General features: G+C 41.6%; 1 protein-coding gene across 4 annotated transcripts in view; it reads right to left on the minus strand.

Annotated features, from left to right (window-relative positions):
* Window positions 1–12490, minus strand: part of CACNB4 (calcium voltage-gated channel auxiliary subunit beta 4) — a 212717-nt gene that overhangs the window by 113435 nt on the left and 86792 nt on the right. Inside the window, exons 1-2 of one of the 4 annotated variants that reach the window (XM_039855373.1) lie at window positions 4163–4479; window positions 2056–2215 (exon numbers count right to left, since the gene is read on the minus strand). The exons of 2 other annotated variants lie outside the window; for them this stretch is intronic. In XM_039855373.1, the coding sequence (XP_039711307.1) occupies window positions 2056–2061 (6 nt within the window). In that variant the 5' untranslated portion in view covers window positions 2062–2215; window positions 4163–4479. Of the gene's footprint in view, window positions 1–2055; window positions 2216–4162; window positions 4481–12490 lie in introns of those variants that run through there. One more of the 4 variants, XM_039855372.1, reaches the window with a different exon arrangement.

The raw sequence follows: 12490 nt of genomic DNA on the forward strand, positions 1-12490 counted from the left end.
TTTGTTTTCTTGTGGATGTTTCATTTCAATTCTCTTGCATATCTTTCTTTATGTCAAAAGCAGTTAATTTTCCTTCTCCAAAAGCTCTATGAAAGAATTCTCCCACTTAGCATTAACCGTCAGTTAGCAAAGCTTGGAGCACGTCCATATACAAACGTGTGTGAGTGTGCCAGGGTATACAGTGTGTAGGTGCCTCTGGGCACACAGACATTTAGGCAAACATACGTAGTTATACAGCTTGTAGAAAATGAATAGTTAAATAATAAATAATTAACATGTAGTTATCTTTGTAATAATGTATAGGTATATGGAAATTTAAATATGTGCTTTTATATATACGCACATTATAGTTTGTAAAATTTACCTTCATTTTAACTTTTGTATCTATAAGATTTCTCACAATATTAATAAATGTATTTTGGCTTCTCTTCCAGGATCGAAAGCACTAAAAATGTATTTTCATCTCTAGTAAATGCCCTGAATTATGACCCAATCCTCTTTTTCACTGAAATAGATTAGGTCTTTCCCTCCACACACTTTATAATTTAAGCATTTGGAAATGGAAGCAATTGTATCAGAGAAATCAACTATTAATTCCATGTACAGATAACCCTGGCTTCACTTTACATTCTTACACTCTAAGAATTGTATTTCATTTAAAATGTCCAAAATTTCAGAAGCTCCATGTAGGAGCTTTAAATTTTGCAAAGCATCTCCTGCACAGGCCAGTCTAGTCCTAGTGTGCTCGATATTTTTTTCAGGTGAAAGCAGCATTTAGAAATGCAATGTGCAGTAGCAGGTTTGGAATCACGTGTGTGTGTGTGTGTGTGTGTGTGTGTGTGTGTGTGTGTCTGTGCATGTGCACATATATCGATAGTCTGAAAGAATACATAGCAATATGTTAACCATGATTATTTCTGGTAGGATTTTAGGTAACTTTTTCTACTTATCTGCTTCTTCCATTTATCCCTACAAGAATATCTCTCCTATAATTTGTGTAATAAACCTACTGAATTAAAAAAGAATCTACTCTTATAATGATTCCACAATGTCAAAATAGACAATAAATTCATTTATAAAATGTGTATAACAAGGAGCAGCTCTATCAAAATCCATTGTGACTCAGACAAAAAATACATAATGAATATTGGGGGTGCAGTCAGTGAAAAGTATCTTGGCCACCAAAAGCTGTATGAAGACCCAGTGGGAGCAGTGAAAGTGGATGGGGCAACCTTACACAGAAGACAACACTGTGAGATTCTGTATGCATGATTGATTGTAACTGGCCTGGTCTAGGTATGAACTCATTCAGGAGCACACACTCCATTATCCATGTCAAGGTAACAAAAGGAGTAATGTGACATGCGTGAAATCTCCCGTTTCTATGCAGAATCTTGCCGTGGGGGCACTGAAGGATTTCTACACTTCCTTGCAATTCTGAGTGATGCTGACACTCAACTGTCCCTCCTAGAAACCAAAGCAGAAGTTAATGGACTTTTCTAAAACGGCTTCAGAGGACTCAAGAATCTAAAATGCCCAGACTCAAGTGTATTCCAGCATGACTCTTGTTCCTCTCTCTTTATATATAAAGTACGTTAAATACAGAGGTTATGAATACAAGTCTAGCATAGTGGGAATATAAAATCTACTTCTGAACCAGACTCTTAAGAAAAACTTCACATTGTGGTACCAAAATCTCTCTCAAACTGCAAGGATGTAAGGTCCTAATAGTGTATAATAATACTTTATTCTTCCTCAGAATAAAATAGTTCCTAAGCAAGATGATCTTATTACAGGCTTACCTGTGAATACATTGAATGTAATCACTTATCACATGTTAAACCCCACACACCCATAAAAACATTTTCAACAGAACAGAATGGTAAGACATACTTGAATGGCTCCCCAACTCCCCCAAAAAGAAGTGCCATACTCAGCTTTTAGTGCCTGTATATTCTAGGACTGCAGCTGGCCATTTGAGAAAAGCCTCTCCTCGCCTATCCGCCAGACCTGTTCTGAGAGCTTTGCTTCAATCTGGGCAAACCCCACACTTACAGCCATAAATGCATTGGCACTGAGAAAGACAGCTGAGGATGTGGCACTCCAGGTGTGGCTTTATTTTTCACTTCACCGGGTCAGCTATTTAGGCCTAGTCTTCTCCATTGGCTTGAAGCTTTGTTCACACCATCTTGGGTAACACATCACATTATTCTTCCTTATAAAAACAAATAAACTCAAATAAGCATTCAGAGTCAGTTCACCCCTCCGAACACCTCTGCCTTCCCCTCTGATTTATGTGACACGCCTTCAATCCCACCCTTCTGAAAGCCTCCCATACTTTCAGCTGAGGGTTGGCCAGATGCCTTTCCTCATTCCCTGGGTTTCCCACCTTTCTCGCCTCCGCAGATGTGCCCAGCCCCGAGGATCTCAGCCTGCCGGCCACCACTGAGTCACCAGAAGCACAGCACTGCAGTACCTAGCACTACCCGCCATCAACTGCCACCACCAAGTCAAGTCACTGCACTCTTCGTTTCCCACCCTACAGAAAAACCTGGCCGTCCTGTGAGGCTGGACCAAAAGGAAAAATACATATACTTTTTTCATACTTGTAATGGCTCCCCTCTGAACCAGTGCATCGGAAATTTATACAGTTCTGGAGAACAAGGTGATGAATACATTAGTTCCTAGCCGACTCTGTTCATAGCAGCTGGTCTTCAAAATAATCGAGTTTTTCTAAAATAACTCCACCAAGACACTTACGTGCAATACAGTGCCCAGTGGTCGAAAATAAAAAGTTACAATTCTATAAGTCATCACATGTTTCATAACTGAGTGTGGAAAGAAGGGGTATAAGAAATAATCAGGCGCCCTGAAGAACCCAGCCAGGGCAGCTGGTTTACTGAACTCCTAGAGGTGCATTTTCAACATTCTCCCACCCGCTCACAAGTGTGGACCTTCTCTATTTCAACCACCACTATTTCTGAGTACAGCCCCTTGCAGTAAACTGACAGTCTGATAATTTACGAGCACGTTGGGCGACATGCAGAGAGACTTTGTGGAAACAGAGTTAGAGTTAGAACTAACACACAGACAGAGAGAAAAAATGAAATGCCTTTTCAGAACCAAGGATTTCTCTCTTTCACGGATAGCACATCATTTGATACATACGTCTGCATTGACGTATATCATAGAGTTTTTTTGTTATAATCTGTTTATTTGGTGAGTTAGCCAGAGAACCTTATATAACACATTCCTGTTTCAAATGTAGCAACATGTATGGCATTGCACTCATATACATACAATTCGAACTCCCCACAGCAGGTCCCAGTAGCTACCCTGAATCATTTTACCTTGCAAGGTTTCTACATAATTGATTAAAAATAAAAAAAACTACCACTAGCAATAGTAAAAGAAAATTCAGTAATCAGCTTTACCCTCTCTTCGAAAGCTAGCATTCTGATGGCATGATTTTAGGGATTTCAGAAAAACATTTTCAATCTGATTTTAATAGATTACGTGAGCCTGACCTGTGGAGGGAAAGGAGTCCAGTTTTCTAAGCCAGAACACACGTGAGCCTACTTCGGTCTTCCAGGGTAGAGTGTAGGAACACTACCCTCTGCATCTGCACTGGGCTGTTGTATGACCACGATCTTTGCATCTGATTTCCTTAACAAAGAAGCGGTAGATTTGCTCTGCTTGTTTGGCCAGAAAGCACATAATACAGCTACAGATGAGGAACTTCCATTCATGCTAGCTCACTAAACAATGTGTATTATATAATGAATGAGCCTTTTCTATGAACCTGCTATTGGAAAACATAGGCACTTTCTGCATAGTTTAAACCAGTCTACAAGGAGCTGTTACCCCTGGTGAGATCAAACGTGGACCGAGTAATGTACAAATCCAAACAGTTGACACTCCTAGATGCCTTTGCTATCATCCTAGTTTCTTTTTTGCTTGACAAGAAATTATATAATAAAGAATTATTTCAGTTAACTCTAAACTATATAGAGAACACTGACATAGCAGCCAGCAAGCACCCAAAAGATGTTAGCTTTCAGCTCCATGTTCCCTGCATTGCCTAAGAAAATGAAGGGGGGGCAGTTTAGTGGGAGGAGGAAGAGGAGGGGAGAAGAAATCAGCTATCCATGAAAATACTTACAGCCTCCGAGTCTTCAATTCCATGCAGGTACAAATTGTCATACATGGAGGTCTGATAATCCAGAGCACCTCTTTCAAGGCAAAAACAAAACTGCTACAGAAGCCACAGCTAGAGCTAAAAGAAAAGGCCTGTCTGGAAGAACTGCGCCTGTCTTATCAATTCCTGTGGATTTACTAGGCAAGATGCTATTCATTCACATCACAGAGGGTGAGGTTATCCCCAGAAGCGGTTTAGACCTGGCATTTTATCTGCCTTCCCAATACAGAGCATAAGAAAGCAAAACCCTTCCTCAACCACAGACTGGTGACTGAGCTAGGAAAGCGGCCTCTGATTGGCTCGGCTTCCCTGCTTCAGTCAGCTGAAGAGCGTTCCCTGGGAGAGTGGAGGGCGGCTGGAGCATCCTACCCAGCAAAGAGCTGCTTCCTGTTTCGCCTATACTATGTAGTTCTGCAATAAACACTTATCAATATCTAAAAGGCTGCTTGGAATGTTTGGAAAGGCAGACTATTAAATGTTCTAAACACCACTGCTCATCTTCTTAAATTCACAACTGGAGGGAAGTAGGGGAGCAAAGGAGAAATTTTATTTTCAGAGAATGTTGTGTAAAGGCAGGCAAACAGATACTAATTCCTGTCCAACATCTGTATTCCACAGATGCAATTTCAGTCAAACTGGCAATAAGTCATTAGAATTTTTTTTTTTAAAAAAAGGTAAAAAAGAATGGATAGAATAAACAGATGGTAAGATTTCTTGTGGAAATTTCTACTGAAAAAAGTTTTCAATGTTCTCACTGAAGTCTCTCTGCCTCACTGGCAAGAAAACATCTCTATAACCCAAGCAGTGAAGTTTGAAAAAGAAGCCAAAAGCTCTCAAAAGCCTTTATTTAGATGCAAAATTTTTAATGTCTCTTTAATTTTTTTTAACCACCTTTAAGCAACAATCATTGTTTTAGCTTAAATCCTTCATCTTCTTTCCAATGTTTAGATCTTTAATATTCCTAAAACAGCACTGATCTATTCCCAAAAACCCAAACAGGAAAGTCCTAACCCCTTCCTCTGTTCCCACCACACCAGAACACAGTTTGACCTAAGACAGGTCTCACATTGGAGCTTGCCTAGATACTTAACGACTTTCTGGTCAACCAATAAGGTACTGCAGCTTTGAAACAGCTCTATAGCTCATTCAGAAAGAAGCCAGCTATATTTGGAAAAAAAGAAGTTAGTGAGGGGCAAAGAACATAATCTAGAGAAGCTGAATGACTCATTGGGGTAAACAATGACCCAGAAACTCAGAGGCTCTGAGTCCAGTATCAGCTTCACCATTTACTGGTCACATGACTCTGGACCAATTGCTACTCTATGGGCTTCAGTTTCTTCACCTGCCAAATTGAAGTAAGAACTCAGAGAAATAACTTTGCAAATTTTAAGTGCAACATAAACACTTACCAATGACAACCCTGCTTTGTCAGCTGGAAGGCACTGGCTGCAGTTCATGGGAGCTCAGCAGAGGAGTAACTCACTGGCCCTGGACCTAGGAAGTGAGGCCTGCCTTTCCAGCCAGTATCTCTGAAAAGTGTACCCTTAAATGAATAAACTCGAGTCACAAAAAGCAACACCGGAGCTACAACTGCTGAGCAGAGCACAGTTCTTCCAGATTGGCAATGACCCATTAATGTCTTTCAATCACAATTACACACTTTGGGAAAAGCACTAGCCTTGGTCGCTTTCAAATATGGCATGGGGACTCATCTGTAGGGTTCATACAGAATGTCATCTGTGCATCTACAGAGGGAGAATGGCAGAAGAGAATGAGTGCACTCGGCAGGATTCTGTAGAAAGAAATCCAATGCCAGCTCTACCTGTTGACAACTGTGTGTCCTGGAGCAAGTCACATCCCAGGCTGAACCTCAGCTCTCCCCTCCAAAATGCAAGAGGACTGGATCAAAGAACCTGCAAGCTCAAATCCCTGTATCAAGTTCTAATCACCAATTTATTTAACTCTATAACTATATAATTATGTGATATTTTAGGCAGAGAAAATTGAGGCAAGAGAGTCTTATTTCTCCTTAAAATTTCCACATCTTCCTTACTTTATCACTTCAATTGAGAGTATAGATACTTTTTGAGTATCTTTAAATAGAAATCTAGATTATGGGGGGAAAAGAGGCAGTCCACTTTCACAATTCACCAAGATGAGAGAAAACTGCTCCCTACTAGGAAAACTGTACATGGCTCAATTCTTCTCTTGCATTTCCCTGCCTCGGAGTGGTCCCTACAGTTAATGTGAGGGACTAAAGGAAGTTTTTAAAGAATTCGGGCTCATTTTGTGATAGCCTAATGCATGCAGTAAGCAAGTCTGACTCCAGGTGGGCTGTCAGGAGGAAAGCACTGGATCAAGCACAGCAGCCCCTGGTTACTCCCTGCAACCCTACTCCCGAGCCCTTAAAGACGAAGAACAGATGTGAAGCTGGCTCTGCCTACTCCCCAGGAGGTTAGAAAAATGCTGGACTCAGAATCACAAGTTGATTGAGGTGGGAGAACCCCAGAGGTCACCTAACCCAGTCTTCATTTTAATACTCAGAATGGCGAAATTGCTGTATTCAAAGCCATAATTTTCTATAGTTGAGTGTTCCTTCCCCACTCCCTTCTTATGGGGTTTTCAAGATAAGGGATGAAGAGAAATCTGGTAAAATAGGAGGTCACTTTGGTAGGGAGGTGGGGAACCTATTTTTTCCAACTCTTTTCATTCTAAAAATTGTCAAATCACAAGTCATCTGGTCACTCACAAGCTGAATCAACTAATAGGTTGTGGAGTCTGCCCCTAGTGTTTGGATCTACACAGAATGAGCAGTGCACCTGCAAGTCACCTAAAGGTTTCAACTCCATGCTCAGGCTGATCCCAGAGTTACAGAGGAAGAATCTTAGTGACAGACTCAGTCCGACCTCCCCCAAAGGAACTCTGAGGAGTTCCCAGAAAAATGAACTCAGAACTCCAAAAGGATCTTGGAACTGACCATCTCTGTTCCATGATTCTCTGAACTGATGGTCGGCTGAGTAGTGAGAAGCCCCTGGGAGCTTTCTGGGACTTTTCAGATCGCAAGTCACCAGCTTTTGATCAAAGGGCCTCGGGATACCACCACGTCTAAGTTCCAAGGGTCAAATTTCAAGGATATTATACTTCACTGCAGCAAGAGGTGAAAAGTAACTAAGGGATTTGCAGCCTCTTACTTGTGACTTTAAGAGTTATCCAGTTGAGCGATTGGTTGAGAGGACAAAAAAGAAACTACCCTGTGCCCTGGTCCACTTCTCCTGCCGAAAGTTACAAAGTTACGATGAGAACAAGTCTGAAATCCTTGTGGCTCATCTTGCGTTGGTGCTTCCCACCTACCTCTCTCATCACTGAGTAGCCTCCAAAACCACAGAGCCCCAAAAAGGCTGCCTTCCGTTTTGAGGTTTCTCTGCAGACTGTGTTTCTGACCCACTTCCTTTCAAGTCATCTCTCATTATAATCAACAGTTCAAAGTCAAATGATCCCATGAAAAGTCATTGCCTGTATGATTCTGTTAAAAATTCCACATGATTCTCGGTGGGGAGGTTGTTGTTGCAATTTGACAAATGCCTCAACTCAGTTCAATTCAGCAGAGGAAATGGTATGGTCCTCAACTAATCGGGAAAGTTCTCTCATGTACCTCACGGAAATATTACTCTCAGTTACTTTTTGTTGGCTTCAAATAGAGGGATATGGAGTTCCTTTCCGCTACCTAAACTGGGCTTCGCAGTACAGGAAACCCACGGAATTGACAGCAAATACAAAGGACTAGCATTTCATTACTCCATTTGTTTGGAAAGGGAGGAAAGGAGAAAGAGAAAAGCCAAGAGTGAGCAGATCAGCTCAGAGTTTCAGACAGCCATGATCAAAACAATGGTGTAGATTTGGAAGCTAAAGAAAATTTTGCTATCCAATTTTCCACCCAGGTTTGTCCGGAATTTAACTTTTCTAAGCCGGTATAGTTATGTGTTCTGCAGCAAGACCCTGAGAGGTCAGGGAAGAAACAGAGGGACAGAGTTTGGACTCCTCATTGGTGCTCCGAATTATAATACAAACCCAAGGCCTTTGCTCGACAATTCAGCTACGGGCATTACTTTGCCCTTTGTTTGTGTTTAAATTTTGCTAAATGACCACAGTGTGCTAGATCATTTTCTCCCCCTTCTGCTTTGCAAGAGCTAATCCACTCACTCATTTGCCTCTAGAAATCTTCATGACATGGCAAGCATTAATATTGTAACTTGTTCCCTCCCTAACAGGTTTCAGACAGGTGGTGCCGGCAGGGCAGACAAAGAAATTAAAACAAAATAAAATACTACAATCAGTTTCCTGAGTCCTCTGAGTTTGAATTTAGACCTCACTACCTAAGCAAGCATGTCCTTGAATCTCTCTGGGCCTCATCCACAACCTGGAGATAATAGTTTTAGACTTAATGAGTTAATATATGAATGGTACATAGAAAGTTCTTGGCACATAGAAGGCAGAGGAAAGAATTGGCTTCTTTTTTTTTCAAAGGTAAGTAGTATGAAATCAGGGCTGCCTATGTAGGCCAGCTCCAAGGGACCCCACACACTGCAATTTGTGTGACTGGTACTCCTGGAGCAATGTAGTAGGAATACTATGCAGCAGGGTGGCTAAGAGCAGGGGCTCTGGAACCAGACGGCCCTCGTATCCCTGCTGTGCCACTTCCCAGAAGAACAACACTCGGCAAGCTACTCTGCCTTTCTGTGCCTCCATTTCCTTATTTATAAAATGAGGACTATCCCAAGATTATTGTGCAGATTAAAAGCCTTGACAGAAGAAAGTGCTCAGAATGAGGTGCCTGGCACACACTCAATGCTCCACAAGCATCAGCTGCTTCTTATCTTTGGGTCTGGCCCGAAGCCCTGGTACCCTTTGCCTCTGGGATGGGATTCCTAATACTTGCCCATGATGCTGCCCTGGTCTTGTCAACCGGGTCTCAGCCAACAGAGCTGAGATCAGCATCCTGCCTCCTGTTGCCCTACTTAGGTTCATGCCAGCCTCCTCCCGGCTGCCTACCTGCTTCATCTGGCGAGGCCGATTGCTCCTTATGCTAAAGCTGGGTGCAAGCCCAGGCCACCACAGCCTGACAACAAACCTCTCAACCCTTCAGCCAATCTACCGAACTCTGCATCTTTTCTGTGTGTCCTGGGTACCCACTGCTCTCACACTGACCTTCCCAATGTCCTGGCCTTTTGTCAAACTAGAATTCTGACCTCCATCACGCCCACCAGCTACTGCACTGCCCTAACCTAACCTGTCACAAGCCAAGAAAATGTCCCCATGAAAATCCTGTAACACATACTACTACAGGTTCTTACCAAGGAGGAAAGAGGAGAGTGAGAAAGACAGAGAGAAACAGAGAGAGACGAGGATAAAGAGGAAGACGGAAAACCCTAGAGACACTCAGGGGAAGAACGAATATATGGACTAGTTCCCCTCCTCCCTGCCATTCTTGATGGCTCCAGGAAAAAATAATACTTCATAATTCATAAAAGAGTGAGCGTAGGTAAGGTAAAAAATTCCCATGGCCTATTCAACTTGCCAGAAAATGACAGATCCCTTCCCATGATTGACGTATTACTCAGAAATCTCTCGCTTTCTAAAATTTCTGTTAAAAAAAAATGCCAATCTCTTGGCAAAAACATTCCATACAGCTGCAATTTTCATTAACGCTACACAACTTTATTCTCTACTCTCCTCCTAAATGAACTGAGGAGACTGGTCCAGCTGATCTTCTTCCTGTTGCCTATACATTGGTCAGCTAGTATTATCATTGCTAATTTAACAATTACAGTCTCCAATTGCCAACTGCTCCGCACTATTTTAGAGGCTGGGAACTCGAAGGTCAACAATACGCGACTGCATCCTCCTGAAAGCAACCCGAGGGATGGCGTTGCATCAATAATGGATATCCTTGAGACAGAAACTGAACCAAGGAGATGGTTGCAATCGAGCTCTCGATTTTGAGAAGCTCCAGTGAGAGCTGGAGAATAATTTGATTCTTTTTCTGCAAAGCTTCAGCAGGAGTGAGAAGCAGGAAAGGGGGATGGAAAGGACCAATTTCACTCATGAACAGGGCAGAAATGAGTCAGCCACCAACTTACTACATGGCCTTCGGCAAACCACGTCCCATGATTCCAAAGCTGGTACACAGCGTAAACAGTTCAGTTTCTTTTTTATGTAAAATTTGTAAAATTTTGTTTTCTATTTCGTTACTGCTTTTCGGTAGAAATTCATGTTTTTCTCTCCTAGCGGGAGTTTTTCTCTTTGATATGATAACACAGTTTACGTACAGATTCATTCAATTACCTAATAAATACCCATAAATGCTTATTGAGTACCTACTAACTCCTCCAAACAAAAATCAGATGGTGTCAGCTCCTATTTGAAATCTTTCAAAGCTTCTAATTGCTCTTAAGATAAAGACCCAAATTTCTATCATGGCCTCAATGTTTTTCTTCTCGCATTTCTTATTTTGCACTCTGTCCCCTTCACTCTCTCCTCTACAGCCAGCCTGGCCTTCTTGTACACATCATATTCCCTCCCACCACCAGACTCTGACTATAATGAGCCCTTTGCCTAAACCCCACACGTGCCCCCACCACACCTCCACGCACACATATTAGTGAGATTGATGAGTTAACATTTGTCTTTAGAATGTGAGTTCTACGGAAAGAGGAATCAGATAGCTTCCTACTCACCATTATATCCTCACTGCCTAGCATAGTGCTTTGCGCATATACAACTTCAATAAATACGTAAATAATTCACGATGGCCCTGAACTCCTTGGCTACTTCTGCACTGTGGCTGTCAAAATAGGGCAATAACTTAGAACAACAATGAAATACTCCCAAAATGAAATGTGTATGTTTTTTATACATTTCATGAACATCCCTAGAGGGTCCTCACCAAGTTGTCTTCATGCCCTGACTGAGGGAGAATGGTCCTGTCTAGAATCAGATTCTTACAAATTAAATAATCTACATGTGATATAGAGGTGTTTTAACAATGTCTCTATTTCAAAGAAAACATAATTTATAATGTGTTGATAGATTTTTTTTTCTTTTTGGTGATAGAGAAAAAGCCCCATGATGTTTCATACCTCATACCTTTGCACACGATGTTTCCTCTGTGTGGGAGGCCACTTCCACTCTGCCAAGCCCCATCCTTGATTTTTCATTTTTCGTGAATTCATTCCTTCTTTATATCCAATGTAAATGTCACTCAGACCTTCCCCAAATCCCTCAGACATTAGACAGTCTTACTATACTCCCATGGCACTCTATTCTCCTTCCTACACGTCTTTCTACTCATGGACCCACCACATGATAGTGTGGTATTAGTAATTCATCCAGTAGACTTGTTTCTTCCACTATAAAATGAACGACTCAAGCAAGAACCAGGTCTTACTCAGCTTTGTACCCCAAATGCTTCATTCCATAGAAGAGCCTCAGTAAATATTGGCTGCAGGAACTGAACATGAAAAGAATACCCAGATTTTGAGCCCCAATGACACTGCCTCCATCATAATTCATGCAGCCTAGTCTAGAAGATGTTTGAGATCTTATAAGGAATCAACAGAGAAGGGAATGAGTCAGAAATTGTGAGGCCAATTTTATGGCTGCTGTGGATTTAGGAAACAAACCACAAAATGAAAAGGAGTGTCAGGAACTGAGGTGTAAGCTGGATTCAGGTTAGTGACAGAGGCTTCTCATGGGTGGAATCTATGGGCAGAGGGGATATTGGTGGATAATGAGCAATGGTAGTTAGGGTCCTCAGGTGTTTCCCAAAACTTTTTTGCCTCAGAATGTATTTTTGGAGATACATCTATTTCCTTTCGTAAAAGAGTTCCAGACTATGTACCCCTCCAGGGCAGGTACTATGTCTTATTTGTCTTGTTAATGTACTCCTTTCTAACCAGAATCTATCACAATAACTGGAAAATAGCAGTTCAATAAATACACAGGGAAAGCTGAATAAGCTAGTATGATACTGATGACCTCAATAATAAAACATAGCACTGAGTGGACCACGTGTCTCAAGTTCTATCATATCTCATGCAGCCTTAGGCACCAGATGTGCTAGAACCTCAACAGGGGAGTAGGGAAACTGACTTACTAAAAAATACTGAGCTTAAAGTAGCAATACTCATTCTAGGTTCCACCTACAAGTAGACCTAGAGCTTTTTAAAGTACTTCTAGATTTGAGTAGGGCTGTCTCAGGTCAACTTCGGATTGACAGTTTTTAGTTTCTGAAAC

This window comes from Pteropus medius, unplaced genomic scaffold, assembly GCF_902729225.1.
Source record: "Pteropus medius unplaced genomic scaffold, Ma_sr-lr_union100, whole genome shotgun sequence".
Taxonomy (NCBI): domain Eukaryota; kingdom Metazoa; phylum Chordata; class Mammalia; order Chiroptera; family Pteropodidae; genus Pteropus; species Pteropus medius.